At 31.4% G+C, this 18,570-nt stretch overlaps 2 protein-coding genes across 5 annotated transcripts in view; one reads left to right on the plus strand and one right to left on the minus strand.

Annotated features, from left to right (window-relative positions):
• The window catches only part of LOC139485690 (mothers against decapentaplegic homolog 1-like), a 26,508-nt gene extending 21,025 nt beyond the window's left edge, over positions 1 to 5,483 (minus strand). Inside the window, exon 1 of one of the 2 annotated variants that reach the window (XM_071270330.1) lies at positions 5,311 to 5,483. The gene's annotated coding sequence lies outside the window, so the exon portion shown is untranslated. Of the gene's footprint in view, positions 1 to 5,302 lie in introns of both variants that reach the window. The other variant, XM_071270332.1, reaches the window with a different exon arrangement.
• A 195-nt stretch (positions 5,484 to 5,678) lies between these two features.
• On the plus strand, positions 5,679 to 18,445 carry LOC139485689 (glutathione S-transferase C-terminal domain-containing protein-like). Of its 3 annotated transcripts, none has more exons than XM_071270327.1 (14): positions 5,679 to 5,818; positions 7,882 to 8,267; positions 10,188 to 10,223; positions 10,854 to 10,924; positions 11,730 to 12,210; positions 12,595 to 12,815; positions 13,398 to 13,464; positions 14,033 to 14,129; positions 14,497 to 14,609; positions 15,163 to 15,207; positions 15,657 to 15,746; positions 16,235 to 16,441; positions 16,934 to 16,997; positions 18,256 to 18,445. In XM_071270327.1, exons 2-14 carry the CDS (start codon positions 7,917 to 7,919, stop codon positions 18,411 to 18,413), a joined length of 2,001 nt encoding a protein of 666 aa, XP_071126428.1. In that variant the 5' UTR covers positions 5,679 to 5,818; positions 7,882 to 7,916; the 3' UTR covers positions 18,414 to 18,445. The 3 variants fall into 3 exon arrangements, with proteins under 3 accessions (XP_071126428.1, XP_071126430.1, XP_071126429.1); XM_071270329.1 differs by having other exon boundaries at positions 5,682 to 5,782; XM_071270328.1 differs by lacking the exon at positions 5,679 to 5,818 and adding an exon at positions 5,861 to 5,977.
• The last annotated feature ends 125 nt before the right edge of the window (positions 18,446 to 18,570 follow it).

Below are 18,570 nucleotides of genomic sequence, written 5' to 3' on the forward strand. Positions count from 1 at the left end.
CAATTCTTACCACCCCTTTGTGGTATTCCAATATCCATAATCTTAATACATGGTTAGATTCATCATATCAAAGAACCCCAAGAATTCAATTTTTGACGAAATCAAATAAAGTTCAATTTTGGACCCTTTAGACCTCAATGTCGACCAATTTGATAACCGGTCCTAAATATTAACTAGAGGCTCTAAAGAGCCTGTGTCGCTCACCTTGGTCTATGTGACTATTAAACAAAGGAAGCAGATGGATTCATGACAAAATTGTATTTTGGTGATGGTGATGTGTTTGTACATCTTACTTTACTAAACATCCTTGCTGCTTACAATTATCTCTATCTATAATGAACTTGGCCCAGTAGTTTCAGTGGAAAATGTTAGTAAAAATTTACAAATTTTATAAAAATTGTTGAAAATTGACTATAAAGGACAATAACTCCTTAGGGGGTCAATTGACCATTTCGGTCATGTTGACTTATTTGTAAATCTTACTTTGCTGAACATTATTGCTGTTTACAGTTTATCTCTATCTATAATAATATTCAAGACAATAACCAAAAACAGCAAAATTTCCTTAAAATTACCAATTTAGGGGCAGCAACCCAACAACGGGTTGTCAGATTCATCTGAAAATTTCAGGGCAGATAGATCTTGACCTGATAAACAAATTAACCCCCATGTCAGATTTGCTCTAAACGCTTTGGTTTTTGAGTTATAAGCCAAAAACTGCATTTTACCCCTATGTTCTATTTTTAGCCATGGCGGCCATCTTGGTTGGATGGCCGGGTCATCGGACACATTTTTTAAACTAGATACCCCAAAGATGATTGTGGATAAGTTTGGATTAATTTGGCCCAGTAGTTTCAGAGGAGAAGATTTTTGTAAAAGATTACTAAGATTTACGAAATATGGTTAAAAATTGACTATAAAGGGCAATAACTCCTATATGGGTCAACTGACCATTTCGGTCATGTTGACTTATTTGTAAATCTTACTTTGCTGAACATTATTGCTGTTTACAGTTTATTTTTATCTATAATAATTTTCAAGATAATAACCAAAAACAGTAAAATTTCCTTAAAATGACCAATTCAGGGGCAGGAACCCAACAACTGGTTGTCCGATTTATCTGAAAATTTCAGGGCAGATAGATCTTGACCTGATAAACAATTTAGCACCTGTCAGATTTGCTCTAAACGCTTTGGTTTTTGAGTTATAAGCCAAAAACTGCATTTTACCCCTATGTTCTATTTTTAGCCATGGCGGCCATCTTGGTTGGATGGCTGGGTCATCAGACACATTTTTTAAACTAGATACCCCAAAGATGATTGTGAATAAGTTTGGATTAATTTGGCCCAGTAGTTTCAGAGGAGAAGATTTTTGTAAAAGATTACTAAGATTTACGAAAAATGGTTAAAAATTGACTATAAAGGGCAATAACTCCTAAAGGGGTCAACTGACCATTTCGGTCATGTTGACTTATTTGTAAATCTTACTTTGCTGAACATAATGGCTGTTTACAGTTTATCTCTATCTATAATAATATACAAGATAATAACCAAAAACAGCAAAATTTCCTTAAAATTACCAATTCAGGGGCAGCAACCCAACAACAGGTTGTCAGATTCATCTGAAAATTTCAGGGTAGATAGATCTTGACCTGATAAACAATTTTACCAAATGTCAGATTTGCTCTAAATGCTTTGGTTTTTAAGTTATAAGCCAAAAACTGCATTTTACCCCTATGTTCTATTTTTAGCCGTGGCGGCCATCTTGGTTGGTTGGCCGGGTCACCGGACACATTTTTTAAACTAGATACCCCAAAGATAATTGTGGCCAAGTTTGGATAAATTTGGCCCAGTAGTTTCAGAGGAGATTTTTGTAAAAGATTATTAAGATATACGAAAAATGGTTAAAAATTGACTATAAAGGGCAATAACTCCTAAAGGGGTCAACTGATCATTTCGGTCATGTTGACTTATTTGTAAATCTTACTTTGCTGAACATTATTGCTGTTTACTGTTTATCTCTATCTATAATAATATTCAAGATAATAACCAAAAACAGCAAAATTTCCTTAAAATTACTAATTCAGGGGCAGCAACCCAACAACTGGTTGTCCGATTTATCTGAAAATTTCAGGGCAGATAGATCTTGACCTGATAAACAATTTAGCACCTGTCAGATTTGCTCTAAACGCTTTGGTTTTTGAGTTATAAGCCAAAAACTGCATTTTACCCCTATGTTCTATTTTTAGCCATGGCGGCCATCTTGGTTGGATGGCTGGGTCATCAGACACATTTTTTAAACTAGATACCCCAAAGATGATTGTGAATAAGTTTGGATTAATTTGGCCCAGTAGTTTCAGAGGAGAAGATTTTTGTATAAGATTACTAAAATTTACGAAAAATGGTTAAAAATTGACTATAAAGGGCAATAACTCCTAAAGGGGTCAACTGACCATTTCGGTCATGTTGACTTATTTGTAAATCTTACTTTGCTGAACATAATGGCTGTTTACAGTTTATCTCTATCTATAATAATATACAAGATAATAACCAAAAACAGCAAAATTTCCTTAAAATTACCAATTCAGGGGCAGCAACCCAACAACAGGTTGTCAGATTCATCTGAAAATTTCAGGGTAGATAGATCTTGACCTGATAAACAATTTTACCAAATGTCAGATTTGCTCTAAATGCTTTGGTTTTTAAGTTATAAGCCAAAAACTGCATTTTACCCCTATGTTCTATTTTTAGCCGTGGCGGCCATCTTGGTTGGTTGGCCGGGTCACCGGACACATTTTTTAAACTAGATACCCCAAAGATAATTGTGGCCAAGTTTGGATAAATTTGGCCCAGTAGTTTCAGAGGAGAAGATTTTTGTAAAAGATTATTAAGATTTACGAAAAATGGTTAAAAATTGACTATAAAGGGCAATAACTCCTAAAGGGGTCAACTGATCATTTCGGTCATGTTGACTTATTTGTAAATCTTACTTTGCTGAACATTATTGCTGTTTACTGTTTATCTCTATCTATAATAATATTCAAGATAATAACCAAAAACAGCAAAATTTCCTTAAAATTACTAATTCAGGGGCAGCAACCCAACAACGGGTTATCCGATTCATCTGAAAATTTCAGGGCAGGTAGATCTTGACCTGTTACACAAGTTTACCCCATGTCAGATTTGCTCTAAATGCTTTGGTTTTTGAGTTATAAGCCAAAAACTGCATTTTACCCCTATGTTCTATTTTTAGCCATGGCGGCCATCTTGGATGGTTGGCCGGGTCACCGGACACATTTTTTAAACTAGATACCCCAATGATGATTTTGGCCAAGTTTGGTGTAATTTGGCCCAGTAGTTTCAGAGGAGAAGATTTTTGTAAAAGTTAACGACGCCAGACGACGGACGACAGACGACGGACGACGGACGCCAAGTGATGGGAAAAGCTCACTTGGCCCTTTGGGCCAGGTGAGCTAAAAATCTAATTACATGGTTAGATTCAGCATATTGAAGAACCCCATATTGAATTTTTGTTGAAATCAAACAAAGTTTAATTTTGGACCATGATTTGGACTAACTTGAAAACTGGGACCATAATTATAAAAAAAACTAAGTACATGTTTAGATTCAGCATATCAAAGAACCCCAAAAATTCAATTTTTGTTAAAATCAAACTAAGTTTAATTTTGGACCCTTAATGTAGACCAATTTGAAAACGGGACCAAAAATTAAGAATCTAAATACACGGTTAGATTTGGTATATCAAAGAACCCCAATAGTTCAATATTAGATGAAATCAAACAAAGTTTAATTTTTGACCCTTTTTGCCCCTAATTCGTTGGGACCAAAACTCCCAAAATCAATACCAACCTACCTTTTGTTGTCATAAACCTTTGTGTTAAAATTTCATAGATTTCTATAAACTTTTACTAAAGTTTTTGTGCAAAAACCAAGAAAATTGCTTATTTTGGGACCTGTTTTTGGCCCCTAATTCCTAAACTGTTGGGACTTAAACTCCCAAAATCATTCCAACCTTACTTTCGTGGTCATAAATCTTATTTTAAAATTTCATAGATTTCTCACTCACTGTTTACTTATGCTAAAGTTATTGTGCGAAAACCAAGAACAATGCTTTTTTGGGCCCTTGTTGGCCCCTAATTCGTATACTGTTGGGACCAAAACACCCAAAATCAACCCTGACCTTCCTTTTATGGTCATAAACCTTGTGTTTGAATTTCATAGATTTCTAATTACTTATACTAAAGTTAGAGTGTGAAAACCAAATGTCTTCGGACGACGACGCCAACGTGATACCAATATACAACCAAAAAATTTTCAATTTTTGCGGTTGTATAAAAATGTCTGACACCACAACGTACATTAAGTAAATGATTATCATGATTATTGTATGCATTTATAGCTTTTGCAATATTCAAGTTAAAACTTATATGACTTAGGTGACTAAAATGGTGCCATTGTGGCAGATTCTTGGGTCAAGTGCTACAGATCCGAAACAGGGATAAGGTCTATTATGTGTTTTTGCATTATTCAGTTTTTATATAAATAAATTTTTATTTACAATTTTATCGATACATGTTATTTTGTTTTTTAAGTACATGTAGTTCTTCAACAAGATCACATCACATATATATTTAACATAGATCACAAGAGACATATAAAATACATCATTTATGGAAATTACATGAGGTATATTTCTAGGTGTCAACACATCATACCAACTAAAATCCATATATTCAGTGGCGGATCCAGAAATTTTCCTAAGGGGGGACCGCTCCAGTCATGCTTCAATGATTCCCTATATAATCAACCAAATTTTTCCCATGGATCCGCCGATGATATTTCTTTTACTTAACAGCTAAAAAAATGTATGCCAAAAAAAAAATCAAACACTTCTGCATCTGTCTTTCACTTTCAGTACTGTTCCAGACCTTATGCTTTTTCGTTGTAAAGGAATATCACATATTAAACAAAACAAATCAAAAGTGTGTATTGCAATAAGTGAAAAATGGCCTGGTAAAGAAGAAAGCAAACAATAAACAAAGTCAAAGGTCTCAAACAGGCCCTATAGTTCCCTTATTTTTGGAAACTGAAGAACTTGTCATTCATCTAATGAACAAGAAACACCGACAAGTGTACAGAATCTCTTTTAGATGTTATATAACGACTCTATAAAGTTTGTTTAAATTATTATTTCAATACAAATGAAATGTAATTCTTATTTTGGACAACGTGTGGAGCTAGACAAACTGTGTTGACACATTCACAAACGTTAAGATAATTACATTTCTACCTTTTGATGTGTTCGCTGTCCAGCCAATCAACAATTAACGCCTTCAGTTAATTATTGGTCATTAATTAATCGATCAATTTGGAAGTGTGTTGAGATAATTGCATACAAATTTCCACTGTACTGTGTATGGCGACAGAATGACTGAGAGCCGAATCACTCAAATACAATCCTTTGAATTAATGCTCATCCGGAAGTAACCTCTCATTTCCCGTAATTTTAAGAAAACAATACTTTTGATATTACGTTAAATATTTTTCAAATACTTAAACCGGTATATACCATCAACAAAAAGTGTACCAAACTTGACTTTGTTTCAAAAGTTTTACCGGGAAAGATACTTTTACTGCCGAACTCATTTTCAGGCGGATAGTTTCTAAATAAGATTTGTGAATAGGGGGCACTGGCGACAGGTTGACGGCTTCTAATAAATTCAATCCAGTGCCGATAAAATGCACCCATAGCACTGTAGTAGGTCAGAAAAACACAACGCCAATTGTAGAAAATAAAAGTTAGTTTATAAATATTCACACTGCCAAATTTACCTGTTTCTGTTTGTAGTAAGTTCACAGTTGTTTCCCGTGTTTTGTTCTTACCTCCCCTTTCAGGGATTCCCCTTTTTAAAAGATAAACAAAGATTTGCACGTGGATTTGTGTCGGACAAAATAAGGTATAATTTCATGAGGTATAATAAAACTTTGAACCAAAAGATCTTCGCATCATGGTATCCCTACATAATATTTAGATAACTTATAACGGATGTAATAAAAAAAATCTAATAGGGCACCAAATAGTCTGATCTAAGTCTAAGCAAGGATTTGTATAGTTAATATACAAATCTTTGGTCTAAGATCTTGAAAATGAAAGGTTATACAGTTATGCTGTGCATGCTGCTTTGGAATTGGATTTTTTATTTGTATATTTTTTTGTATTATTTGACTATAGAGTGTCAAATTACAGGGCCCATGAAGGGCATAAAATCAGTTACAATAGACCACTTTCGAGTTCATCCGTCACCGGCAAAAACTCGTCAATTATGCACGCCTTTATGACGTCATTTACCAGATAGAGGGGGTCGCCTGTATCCCTGCACTATTTACGTTCATCAAGCGTCTTAAGGATCGTCTTTGTGCAGGATAAACTAGAAATAATGGTTGCTCTGTAGGTACTTACTGACAATTCCCTAACGACAGCAGTGTTGATTGTCAATTTTGAGAATTCAATTTGCCGAATAATTCGTATAATATAGAACTATAGTTTTCCAACCACTCGCTCAACATTGGAAGGGAAGTGACGACGCCCCGAAACGCACAAATGACGGTGATAAAAGCGCGTATAATTCACGAGTTTTTCCGGTGACGGATGAACTCGAAAGTGGTCTATTGATTGACATCATTGGTAATCAGGTAATTACAACAAGCTTTGGTCAGAATTACAACAACAATATATATTGTGAATTAAGGATTACAGATACATTATATGCATTCACTCTCAAATTATCTACTAGACTTAGTGTCAATATAAGATGATTTATACCTGATCTCCTTTATTATATGAATATATAATATAGGCTTATACCTAAATAATGATAATATATAATATAGGCTTATACCTAAATAATGATAATTCTAAAACATTTACTTGAAATGTTTTTATATAAGGTAATCTGGCGCAATACCCGCAAGGGTAGTCGCCATTAAACTCTATTTAGTCATGTTAGTAGTAGTCCTTTATTTGAAAAAGTGAGACAAAGCAATCATACATTCCATCGTCATTGTTGTAGTCGTCAGCGTTGTCCACAAATATTCACTCTGTGGTTAAAGTTTATGATATTTGAATAACTTTCTTAAACTATCCTGGATTTCTATCAAATGTGGACAGAAGCTTGTTTATGATCAAACGATAGAATCCAGAAGTAAAATTTCCTGATTTTTTTGTTATTTTTCTTATATAAATGGACTTAGTTTTTGTGCCAGGAAACATAACATTTACTCTGTGGTTAAAGTTTTTAAAATTTTAATACCTTTCTTAAACTATCCTGGAATTCAACCAAACTTTGACAGAACCTTGTTTATGATCAAAAGCTAGTATATATAAAGTATATATAAAGATTGAAATTTTGTTGAAATTTTGTTCCTGTTTTTCTGTATTTTACTTATAAACGGAATTGGTTTTTCTTCCAGTTAACATTACATACAGTCTGCAGTTAAGTTTATTAAACATTTATTAGATTCATAAACTATCCTGGATTTTTACCAAATTTGGACAGAAGCTTCTTACTATCAAAAGATAGTATCGAGGAATATTTAGAATTCCCCCCCCCCCCCCCCCCCCTGAATTTTGTTGAGCCTGCGATTAACACCAAAATTAGGGGAAACACTGGGTTCTTCAGAACCTTTATAAATTTTTTTCATAAGAGTTAAGATTTCTTGGGTCAAAAGCCATAAAAATTTGGAAGATTTATTTAAGTTTTCATTATTATTACAAATAATAAAAATGTATTGATAATATAATAATTAAAACAATGGATTGAGTTCATGTATTATGGGTAATAAGTTCTCTTTTATATTGCAGATTTTGACTGAAGATTACAATGTACTAGATAGAATATGGCTTCTAATATAATATATCTTGAAGGAAAAGCAATAGATGATGAAACAATTTTAGTTCCACTGTCATCTGCAGCCCTTCTGTTTGTTGTTCAATACTGCAGCCCGGAATCATTTAGTTTAAAATTTACAAGGACAAATTTGGATGAAGCTAATTGTTTTAAAATCAGTCGTGATACCTTAGATAAAACAGAACATGTGTTTGACATTGATGATGAACAAGACTGTTTGCTTCCAGTTATACGACAGACAGATGATATTTGGGTCAGATCAGGGTTATGTGGAACCATAAGATACATTGTGTCACAGGCACATATTGACAGACCGCAAGAGCATCTAGACGATCTTTTGGTATGGCTTCTTTATCATGTCCATAGCTAAATTCTCTTTTTGACAATGAAAATAAAATAGAAATTAGAACTATTATAATAATTATATTTTGATAAAAACTTGAGATTTTTTTATGTACTCAGAAATTTTAGCCATTTGTAAATGTTTGAAATTTTTCTTATTTTTATCTCATTATAATAAATTCTTTATTTCAGTTGGTAAATTTTGAGTTATGATAATAGTCAATTTATATGCTTTGATCATTTTTGGACTTGTACCTCAAGGCCAAGCATGAAATCTCTTCACGATTTTGTAATTTTAGTTGTTTTTTTTAAATTCAAGTTAGGATATTATTCTATTCAATTAGTTAGTTAGAACAGTTAACAATTGATTTAACTTTCTGCGCAAAGGCAATTTATAATTTTACTTAATAGTTACATGTTATTCTTTAGAATATGAATTTTATTAAAGCTGAGCTATGAAATTATTCTTCATTACATATAATGCTTTAACATTTCAAGTAGAATAAGCCAATTATAATTCTGTAAGTTTTCCACTGAGAGCCAATTTTTCGACACATGGTATGAATTGATAAGTATTTCCTGTCATTGTTATATAGTTACATTGTAATTTAATTAGAAAAAAGGTGATTCATATAAGTAAATCCACTTTGGATAAGCTTTCAAAAGTGATTATATTTCATAATAAGTCTTTTTCAAGGATCTGATTTTAATGATTTGACCATTAGATGTAAACAATGTAAATATAATGTAAATATAATGCATACTTTCTTGATAATGCTTGCAGACAATATATACCTTTTTATTTATTTACATTGTAACTTATTGATGCAGAATTAGATATGTTAGATTTTTCTCTGATTTTAATGATTGAGAGGAAAAATGATATATTTATTTTTTGAGATGATTCAATATATTAGTTTCCTAAATATTTTTGAGATTATTAAATATATTAGTTTCCTTGATATTTTTGAGATGATTAGATATATAAGTTTCCTATTTTAATAGCTCTCCTATTGCTTTTGGGGGTTCATGAAGGAACAAAAGTTTAACATTAGTTAAATGGTTATTATATAATTATCATTACAAAAAAAAAATACTTGTTTACTTGTAACAAGCAATGATCATTTAAAATACCTCTAATCCTTCAATAGATTCTGAAATGGCAAATTGTGAATTTCAATGATGAAAATCTATATCTTTAAATTAATTTTGGTCTAGAATTTGATACATTTGTAGTTGCTCCTTAAGTAAACGTGTTGCTTGAATTAACCAACATGCTTTTGACCTTATGCAACGACACTGGTCCAAGAGTACCATCAAGGTCAAATACTTTTGAAAAGATAACAAGGTTCCAAAATGCATAAATATAGAAACTGAATATTAATGAACATAAATGTTTGAAGCTTTTTGTAAAATGATATAAGAAATGAATTATTTAGAATGTATTTGGTTTTTTGCTAGTAACAGGCTATTATTTAAACTTGGAATTATTTTTAATTATGGAATTTGCATAATTTCTTGTGTTTAAATTTTTTAATAAATTCCATGTTTATTTAGTATTATGATCTTTTGTCAGAGCGGTTAATAACACTTTCCATACAATGTATTTTGGTTAGATAGTGTTGTGCGCGGCACAGTACATTCTATTGAAAATATACTATTTTCTTTGTAATAGAAAGTGTTGTGCGCAGCACAGAATATTTTAGTACAGAAAAGCATGGAATTTATTAAAAATTTCAATAACCAGAAATGAAGCAAATTCCATAATTAAAAATAATTCCAAGTTCAAATAATAGCCTGTTTAGAATATAACTTCAATATCAGTTTGTATGAGTTTTTTGGGGGCCTTTTAACACCTTATTGGCTTTTTTGCAGATCAAGATGTATTCCATAAGTTTGTTTTAATATCTTCTTTCAGGGATTCAGAGGAGGCAGTTTAAAAGCCTGTGCTGAGGTGAGTTTTAATCCTTGTTACACTATAATATGTACATGAATCAAATCTTGTTTTTATGCCCCATTTATAGGCATTATGTTTTCTGGTCTGTGGGTCCGTCTGTTCGTTCGTCTGTTTCTTTGTTCGTCCGTCTGTCCAGCTTCAGGACACAGTTTTTGGTTGAAGTAGTTTTTGATGAAGTTGAAGTCTAATCAACTTGAAACTTATTACACATGTTCCTTATGATATGGTCTTTTTAATTATAATGTCAAATTAGAGTTCTTACCCCATTTTCATGGTCCACTGAACATACTAAATGATAGTGCGGATGGGGCATCTGTGTACTGGAGACACATTTTTGTTATATATTAACATAGTCATTGTATATAAAATCTTAAGCAGTTGTTTGATAAGACCCAATATGACTCCCTATTGCTAGCTAAAATTTTAAATAAAGAAAGGCCAGATTAGTTGACAATTATTTGTATCATAATAAGTTATGGCTGATATTTGTTTCTGAACAGTAAGCAAACATGGAGTATATCAAACAGTTCACTTTTCTTGAGAATTTACACTATGATGTTTCCACATTTACCAAATTGGTTTAAAATTTTTCAATATTTTCAAAAGTTTAAAATGTTTTTGTTTTAGGTTTCTGGTTGGACAAAGTTATGTGAGGTAGAGTTACCTGATACAGTTAGCCAGCTGGTTAATAAAATAAGGTAATAGAGCTAGGATTAAAGGACAAAGGGAGCATTTTGAAGATGTAGGGCACTATAGCATGCTTTCTGGTGTAACACCATTAATTCGTCCCGGCCAGAAAGCACATACCAGAAAGTAGTACATATTTAACACAAAATAGTTCCTACGCATGAGTGTAACTTTCAAAATATGTAGAATATTTAGGTATTGTTGGTGTTAAATGAAAGCTGAATGACTGGTTATCATTGTAGAACACTTTTTGACTTATAATTTTGAATATTAAAAAACTGCATCAATTTTATAAATAGGATACATTTTGCCTGTTTGTCAGATCTAAAGTACCTGTTTTGGTACATCCAAAGTTCCAGGAACCATTTCTTTCTTTTACACCTTAAAATTGAAATGCAATAATTTTCACTTTATTTGAACTTCAAACAAAAGAGCTGTGTCTGCTTGAAATTGAGGAATTGAACATAGAAAGCAATGGGGTCATGAATTAGTGGTGTACTTCCTTCTTGTCTGAATATATAAATAAGATAAAAATGATTGAATAAGTTATTGTTATTTTGATTGATGTAAAGTATTTTAGGGTTGTATAATACATACCAGTATATACTTGAAAATGAGCATAAAATAGAAAAATTAACCTAAGTAAGATTTACTTTGACTGAAATAGTTGGATCAACAGTTCTCAATAATTTCTGAATTAAAAAACAAGAATTAAAAAAAAAAATGAAATAAATCATGCCAGTACCAAAGCACTGACCACTGATCTGATGATAACATTTAGAACTAGCAGTAATTATTGGTTAATATGTTTTACAGGAATGAAGAATCAACAGTATTTTCTCTACCAGAAGACTTAATGAAATTAGAATGGCATTTCTTAAAACCGCCAAAAATACACAATGATGATAAAACGAAAAGACCTTTTCTAAAACAGATCCAGAAAGAGGCTGATAATCTGAAAACTGAAGAAGATGTGACAGAGTTCCAGTACAATAGGGAAATTCATAATCCACATGGTGTGACAAAGTTTTATGTTAATGTAAATGCTGAGTACGAAACAGTTCGTTCGAAAACAAATAACAAAAATATAAAATATAAGAAGGAGAAGAAAAGCAATTCTGTGATAAATGGTGGCAGTGATGGAGAAATTGTTCAGGACAATAGCAGCGTTAATAATTTGAAAAATTTGTTGAAGAAGATGACTATTGATAATCTTGAATTTTCTCATTTATACTCTGAAGGGACTACTATTACAATGGCTGACCTTATACTTTATACAAATATCTATCATTTATTTGTAAGTACAATATATTTTGTAAGAACTGTTAGAATTTACTAAAGGATCCATAAAAAAGCATAATAATGAACAAAAATACCTTAGAAAATGTTGGACACAAGAAAATGAATTATAAGAAAAACAATACTCCACAAAATAAAAAATATTAAACCTTTAATACTGAAAGAAAAAAATTTGCTTGAAACAAGAGGTGATTTCGGTGTTTTTTTTTAAAGGTATTAACAGCAGATGATCAGTTTCTTCCTTTATTTATATGCAAAAAAATCCTAAACAAATTAGTGTCACACTATAAATTTCAGTTAATACTTTATAATGAATCTTCTACATGTAGTTATAAACTTTGGAAATAAATTAATTAATATAGGCCAACTTTTATTTTTCTAGGAAAGTTTAGATTTTAAAATAGCATCAGTTCAGCATCATTTAAAACATATTATCACATGGTTTGATCACATGACCAGCCTTCCCAGGGTTCATCAGACAGCAATTCAGTGTGGATACAAACTGGGCAAGCTTGCAAAGAACAGAAATATGACTAGTCCAATAGAGTTTACTGTGGAAGAAGGCTTATTTGAGAAAATAAATGAAGATGAAATGGAACTAAGGTTGGATACTAATGACTGCCTTTCAAGTATATATAATAGGTCCTCTTTAAAATACAGAAGCTCAAAATTTTCATTATAAGAATAGAAATAATTCTACTATGCCATGCTCTATGCTCATTTTAACAGAGAATGGCATTATATTTGTCAATTTGAAACCTTTGTATGCTTGGTATAAAGATAATGACAAATATAATGCCTACCCATGTTAAAATTGGCATAGGCATGGCTTGACAGAATTATTTCTGAACTATTTTTTTTGTCCTAATTTTAAAGGAGACAATTCAAGAAAAAAAAATTAAAATTTTAAACTCGCATAACAAAGTACTTTTAATGTTATGAATGCTAGTGATTTAACTGCAACGAGTCAATAAATCTTAACGCTAAAACTTTTCCTAATTACTGATATGTCATTTCAATGTTTGGAAAAGTTGACAGTTGTTTATACTACCAACTGCAGATTAGCATTTGTTGCTATAAATAAGAGTGCAATATAGATGTCCTTTTTCATCATTAACCGGTTATCATACATAATATATTTGAAAAAATTAATTTGATAACATTTTCATGTTTTTTCTATTTCAGTCGTATGTGTAGAGGAAAGTACAGGCCTATTAAACCAGATGTATGGAGTGCCTTAGATAAAGTTGTGGTTGGTGATTTTTTTTACCATTATTTTTCATATTTCATTAGGGCTATTCCAGAAAAAAAAGTATGGGGGGGTTGGAAGGCACATTGTATTAATAATACATGGGTGATGGGTATCAGAGCACCTTTTCACACTATAATGCACTATGATTCTTAATTACAATTGTCTGGGTGGTGGGTGCTGACAAAAAATGCCTTCCAACCCCCTCATACATTTTTTTCTGGAATAGCCCTTATGAAACCAAGTGAAAGGAAAAGTTGTTGCAATTTAATTTTTAATGACTAGACAAAAAAACAGTGGTTACATTCGTTTCGCAAGGGTTTTTATCTACAAACAGATTGAGCAGTTATTTCTCTTCCTGAATATTTCAGAATCCATTCTCAATAAAAGACAGTTTTTAAAATAGTTCATTTCAATCTTAAACTAGAAAAAAAGCGAATGTATTTAACTTCCTTTCTAATTCTTATTGGGACTTTGTGTAATGCAAAGACACATAAACTTCTGAGACTAAAATTTTCTGATATGATGTTTATTCTAAAAGTAGATAAAGGTCTATTTTTCTCTTTTTTAGAAAGGTGAAATCCAAATAGAAACAGGAATACACCCAAGGGGAGATAATACTGCTATATTATGGTCAGAAGTACCAGAAGGAGTTGATCCAGGATTAGGTAAGGCATACAAGAAGAGCTGATACATGTACTGCATGCTCAGAAAGATTCGAGCATGACGCCCCAAATAAGGTTGATCTTCCTTAAAATATCTATCTTGAAAGAAATTTAAAATCAACTTTTGTGGTATACATTGTTACAATTAGAAGCTAAAAGTACATTGTGTTAATGCAAAATATCTTGAATAAAAAGATGTATGCATCAACTGTAGTTAATGACCTATTTTAGAGTGTTAAAAAAACTACTACTAATTTGAACTGTAACCTTCTGAGTTTTAGAACACTCATTGCCAAAATATTTTAAGAATTATCGGAAAAAATATATATTCAAATGGATACCTAATATTGTTAATTTCTTATTTTCTTAGAACTTCCAAAGAAGCGACTGTTAAGAAAATGTGAGCAGCTAGAAAACTTAGTGACAGCTGTATTAGAGCTTGCCAAACCTGGAGATGTGATTGTAGATTTTTGCAGTGGTGGGGTATGGTGTTTTTAATGTTTTGAACAGATATTAGACCGTTGGTTTTCCCGTTTGAATGATTTTACACTAGTAATTAAGGGGCCCTTTATAGCTTGTTCGGTGTGAGCCAAGGCTCCTCGTTGAAAGCTGTACATTGACCTATAATGGTTTACTGTTATAAATTGTTATTTGGATGGAGAGTTGTCTCATTGGCACCCACACCACATCTTCCTATATCTTTTTGAAATTTTTTCTGGTTTGAAGTTTTGTATGTTGGACTAACCAGCATGAAATTGTAAGTATATGTAAAAAAATAAAGCACAACAAACAAACTCAAAACTGTCAGTCCATTGTTTAGTCTTTTCATTTACATGACAAAAAAATGTAGATAGTATGATTTACTGTTTTAATCAAGTGCAGAAACAACCATATATTGTGGGTAAACATTCCTGATTCCATGATATAGACAATGTCCATTAAAAACATAGAAAATAAAAGATACTTTCAATTTTACTTTATGTCAAACATTTCCTGTATGTATCTTTTTCATTACCAAGACATCTTTAATTTACAGGGTCATCTTGGAATTGCAGTTGCTCATTTCCTTCCTGAATGCAAAGTAAGTATTATTTGACCACTTTATCTGCTAACTGAAGCAGATTCTATATAAATTCTAACAATTTCCACAGGGCACTGGTTTACAGCGTAAGGATTTGAAATACAACCTATTAGTTCAACCTGCATGGCATTAGGAAAGGAAAAATTCTATTAAAGTAGTGCCTGCTCCAGATGGTTATTATAACATAAATAAATTAACACAAAATATGTCCAAAACATTGATTCAGAAACGTCTTTCCTTTGGTTCTTAATGTGGTTTAATGGAACAGGCTAGTAATTCAACAAACATGAAATTATTATACATGTTTCAAATTAAAAATGAAATTACAAGGGTATGATGAAAGATCACCAACTATTTAATATGCATATGTTTTAATCTTATACTACCAAGAAATGCTGGTTTCTGCTGGTTCTAGAAAGTAAGAATACTTATATTTAGTTTTATTCCAGGTATACTTGATAGAGAATAAGGAAGAATCTCTGATAAGAGCCAAACAAAGAATTGATAAACTGAACATGAAGAATGTGGTTATTTACCAGGTAAAATTATTCACCAGAACATAAAATGCTATTTAAAGTTTTTAAAGGAAGACTTGTATGAAACAAGAAATTTCTGGTTGAACCTTATTAACAACATTACAGTGCTATAATTTAATGTTAACCCAAGGATGTCAAGATAAGAACAAATAGTCAATAATTTATGTAAAAATATTGTCATTTTGGGGTTCTAACATCAAAATGAACATTATGAATATGAATAAAAAGAGATATTTAGTATATTAGACCACAAGCCAACAACAAAATTAACCAAGTGATGTCTTGAGGGCAAATTACAGTCTTAATGGAAAGACAGATGTCTATTCAATCTGTAAATTAGATGTATTATACATTCAGCATTTATGAAAATGATGTTTTAGTAAAATCACACAACTAACAAATCAGCTCAGTACAGCCATAAACAACAAGTCAAACAAGCTGTTGGTTTTAAAATCAGGTTTATAATACAAATTTGTCTTCTTTTTTCCCAGTGCAATCAGGATTATTTTAGAGGAAAGTTTGACATAGGAATGTGTTTACATGCTTGTGGAGTGGCTACTGATATGGTGTTGAAACAGTGTTTACAAAACAATGCATCATTTGTTATCTGCCCTTGTTGCTATGGTGGTATACAAAATACTCATCTAATGACTTATCCAACAAGCAAATATTACAAGGATTCTGGGATAGTATATAAGGTAAAATTGATTTATTGCAAAGGTAATAAAATATTTCCCCAGTTTGGTTAGCTTTTGAAAATATATTATTGGTATAGAAAAAAATGCATCGCATGTCATTTTTTGAGTTGATACATGTAATTTCATCTACTTATGATTTTTTTTGTCATGTTAATTGAAAATAAATTAAGTTTAAATGAAGTGAATGCAATCAATTATAGGTAATTGTATGATTTCCAACAATGAGAAATAGCCTATACCATATAGTTGGTATATAAAATGATCCCTAATTATCCGTTTTAAAGTTCATTAATGTGAATTAAGTTTGGGTGGTTCCAATTTTCATGGATGGAGAAAAGTGTAAATTAAGTGATACTGGGTTTCTTGGTTTTTACCGGCAATACATTTACAGCTCTAGATCCTCTAAAATTAGCACTAGATGAATGATATAGAATCCATATTTATAAATGATTCATCATATTGTTTAACAATAATTTATATTGATTTTTGTAGGATTTTTTAACTTTAGGACATGCAGCAGATCAGACAGAATTCAAATTGGTTTTAGAGGAACAAGGTATGCTGTCAGTCATTGCAGTAACACTTGCAAATTATTAACATTTTCTTTGAACTGCTCATTAAAATATATATTTTTTTGGTCTGCATTCATTCATCCGTCTGTCTGTCTCTAGGTCTGACCCGCTACAGGTTAAAGTTTTTGGTCGATATATTTTTTGATGAAGTTAAAATGTCCAATCGACTTGAAACTTAGTACACATGTTCCTGATATTTTTTATCTTCCTTATTTTAATTGGCAAGTGAAGAATTTTGACCCCAATTTCAAAGTCCACTGAGCATAGAAAATGATAGTGTGCGTGGGGCATCCATGTACTATGGACACATTCTTGTTTTCAAATGATGCTTGACCTAAAACTTAACTTAATGAGAAAGCAGAAAATGAAAGTACTAAAAAAATGCATATAATTCAAATATATTGTGTACAACATAAATATTCAGTATACATATGTATTAAACGGATTGAAAAATAGGTGCTACAGTTAATGCTTTCACGATATTACGATAAAGTCACATTATGAAATGATTTTCAGCCATAATCTTGTGTTTACCAGGTAGTTAATATGCTGTCAATTTATTTTACAGGTAAATATTATACAATTACTGTCTTTTGATGAGGTAAATATGCGGTTTTATTGACTTTTGAAAAAATGATATTCACTGAGGCCGACGGCCGAAGTGAATATCAGTTTTTCAAAAGTCAATTAAACCACATATTTACCGAAACAAAAGACAGTAATTGTTTTATTCCATATTCCGAGGAGATAAAATGTATTTGATGACAAACATAATACATTGTACCAAAACAAATTTTACATGAAACATTTTACCATAACGTAGCATGTAAAAGCGCGTGACGTTTAGCCCGGTGAATAACACTTTCTCAGGTGAATATGCTTTTTTATTCAAAATCCAATTCATATAGAGAAACCTACTAAAATAATACCAATATGGAATAATATGTATTGTTGATATTGTGTATATTTATATTACAGGTAAATATTGTGTATTGTTGATATTGTGTATATTTATATTACAGGTAAATATTGTGTATTGTTGATATTGTGTATATTTATATTACAGGTAAATATTGTGTATTGTTGATACTGTGTATATTTATATTACAGGTAAATATTGTGTATTGTTGATACTGTGTATATTTATATTACAGGTAAATATTGTGTATTGTTGATACTGTGTATATTTATATTACAGGTAAATATTGTGTATTGTTGATACTGTGTATATTTATATTACAGGTAAATATTGTGCCAACCTAGTGGACACAGATAGAGCAGCTTTAGCTAAAGAACATGGTTATAAAGTGACACTGTGTTCTCTCAATCCATTAACATGTACACCTAAAAACAATTTGTTAATTGGTATAGCACCAGAACAGAAAAGTGAACCATCCTGACAAAAAATAAAATAAGATGCTTAATTTATAGATTTCTTGTTATTTATTTGTAAAACTACAAATTTACACCCCCACTCTAAAAGGGGGCCAATACATGTAATGCAATCTCCATGTCTGTTTGTAGAACAGTTAATTTTGTCACGCTTTTCTCACACTA

The sequence above is a fragment of the Mytilus edulis genome, chromosome 8, assembly GCF_963676685.1.
Source record: "Mytilus edulis chromosome 8, xbMytEdul2.2, whole genome shotgun sequence".
NCBI classification, from domain to species: Eukaryota; Metazoa; Mollusca; class Bivalvia; order Mytilida; family Mytilidae; genus Mytilus; species Mytilus edulis.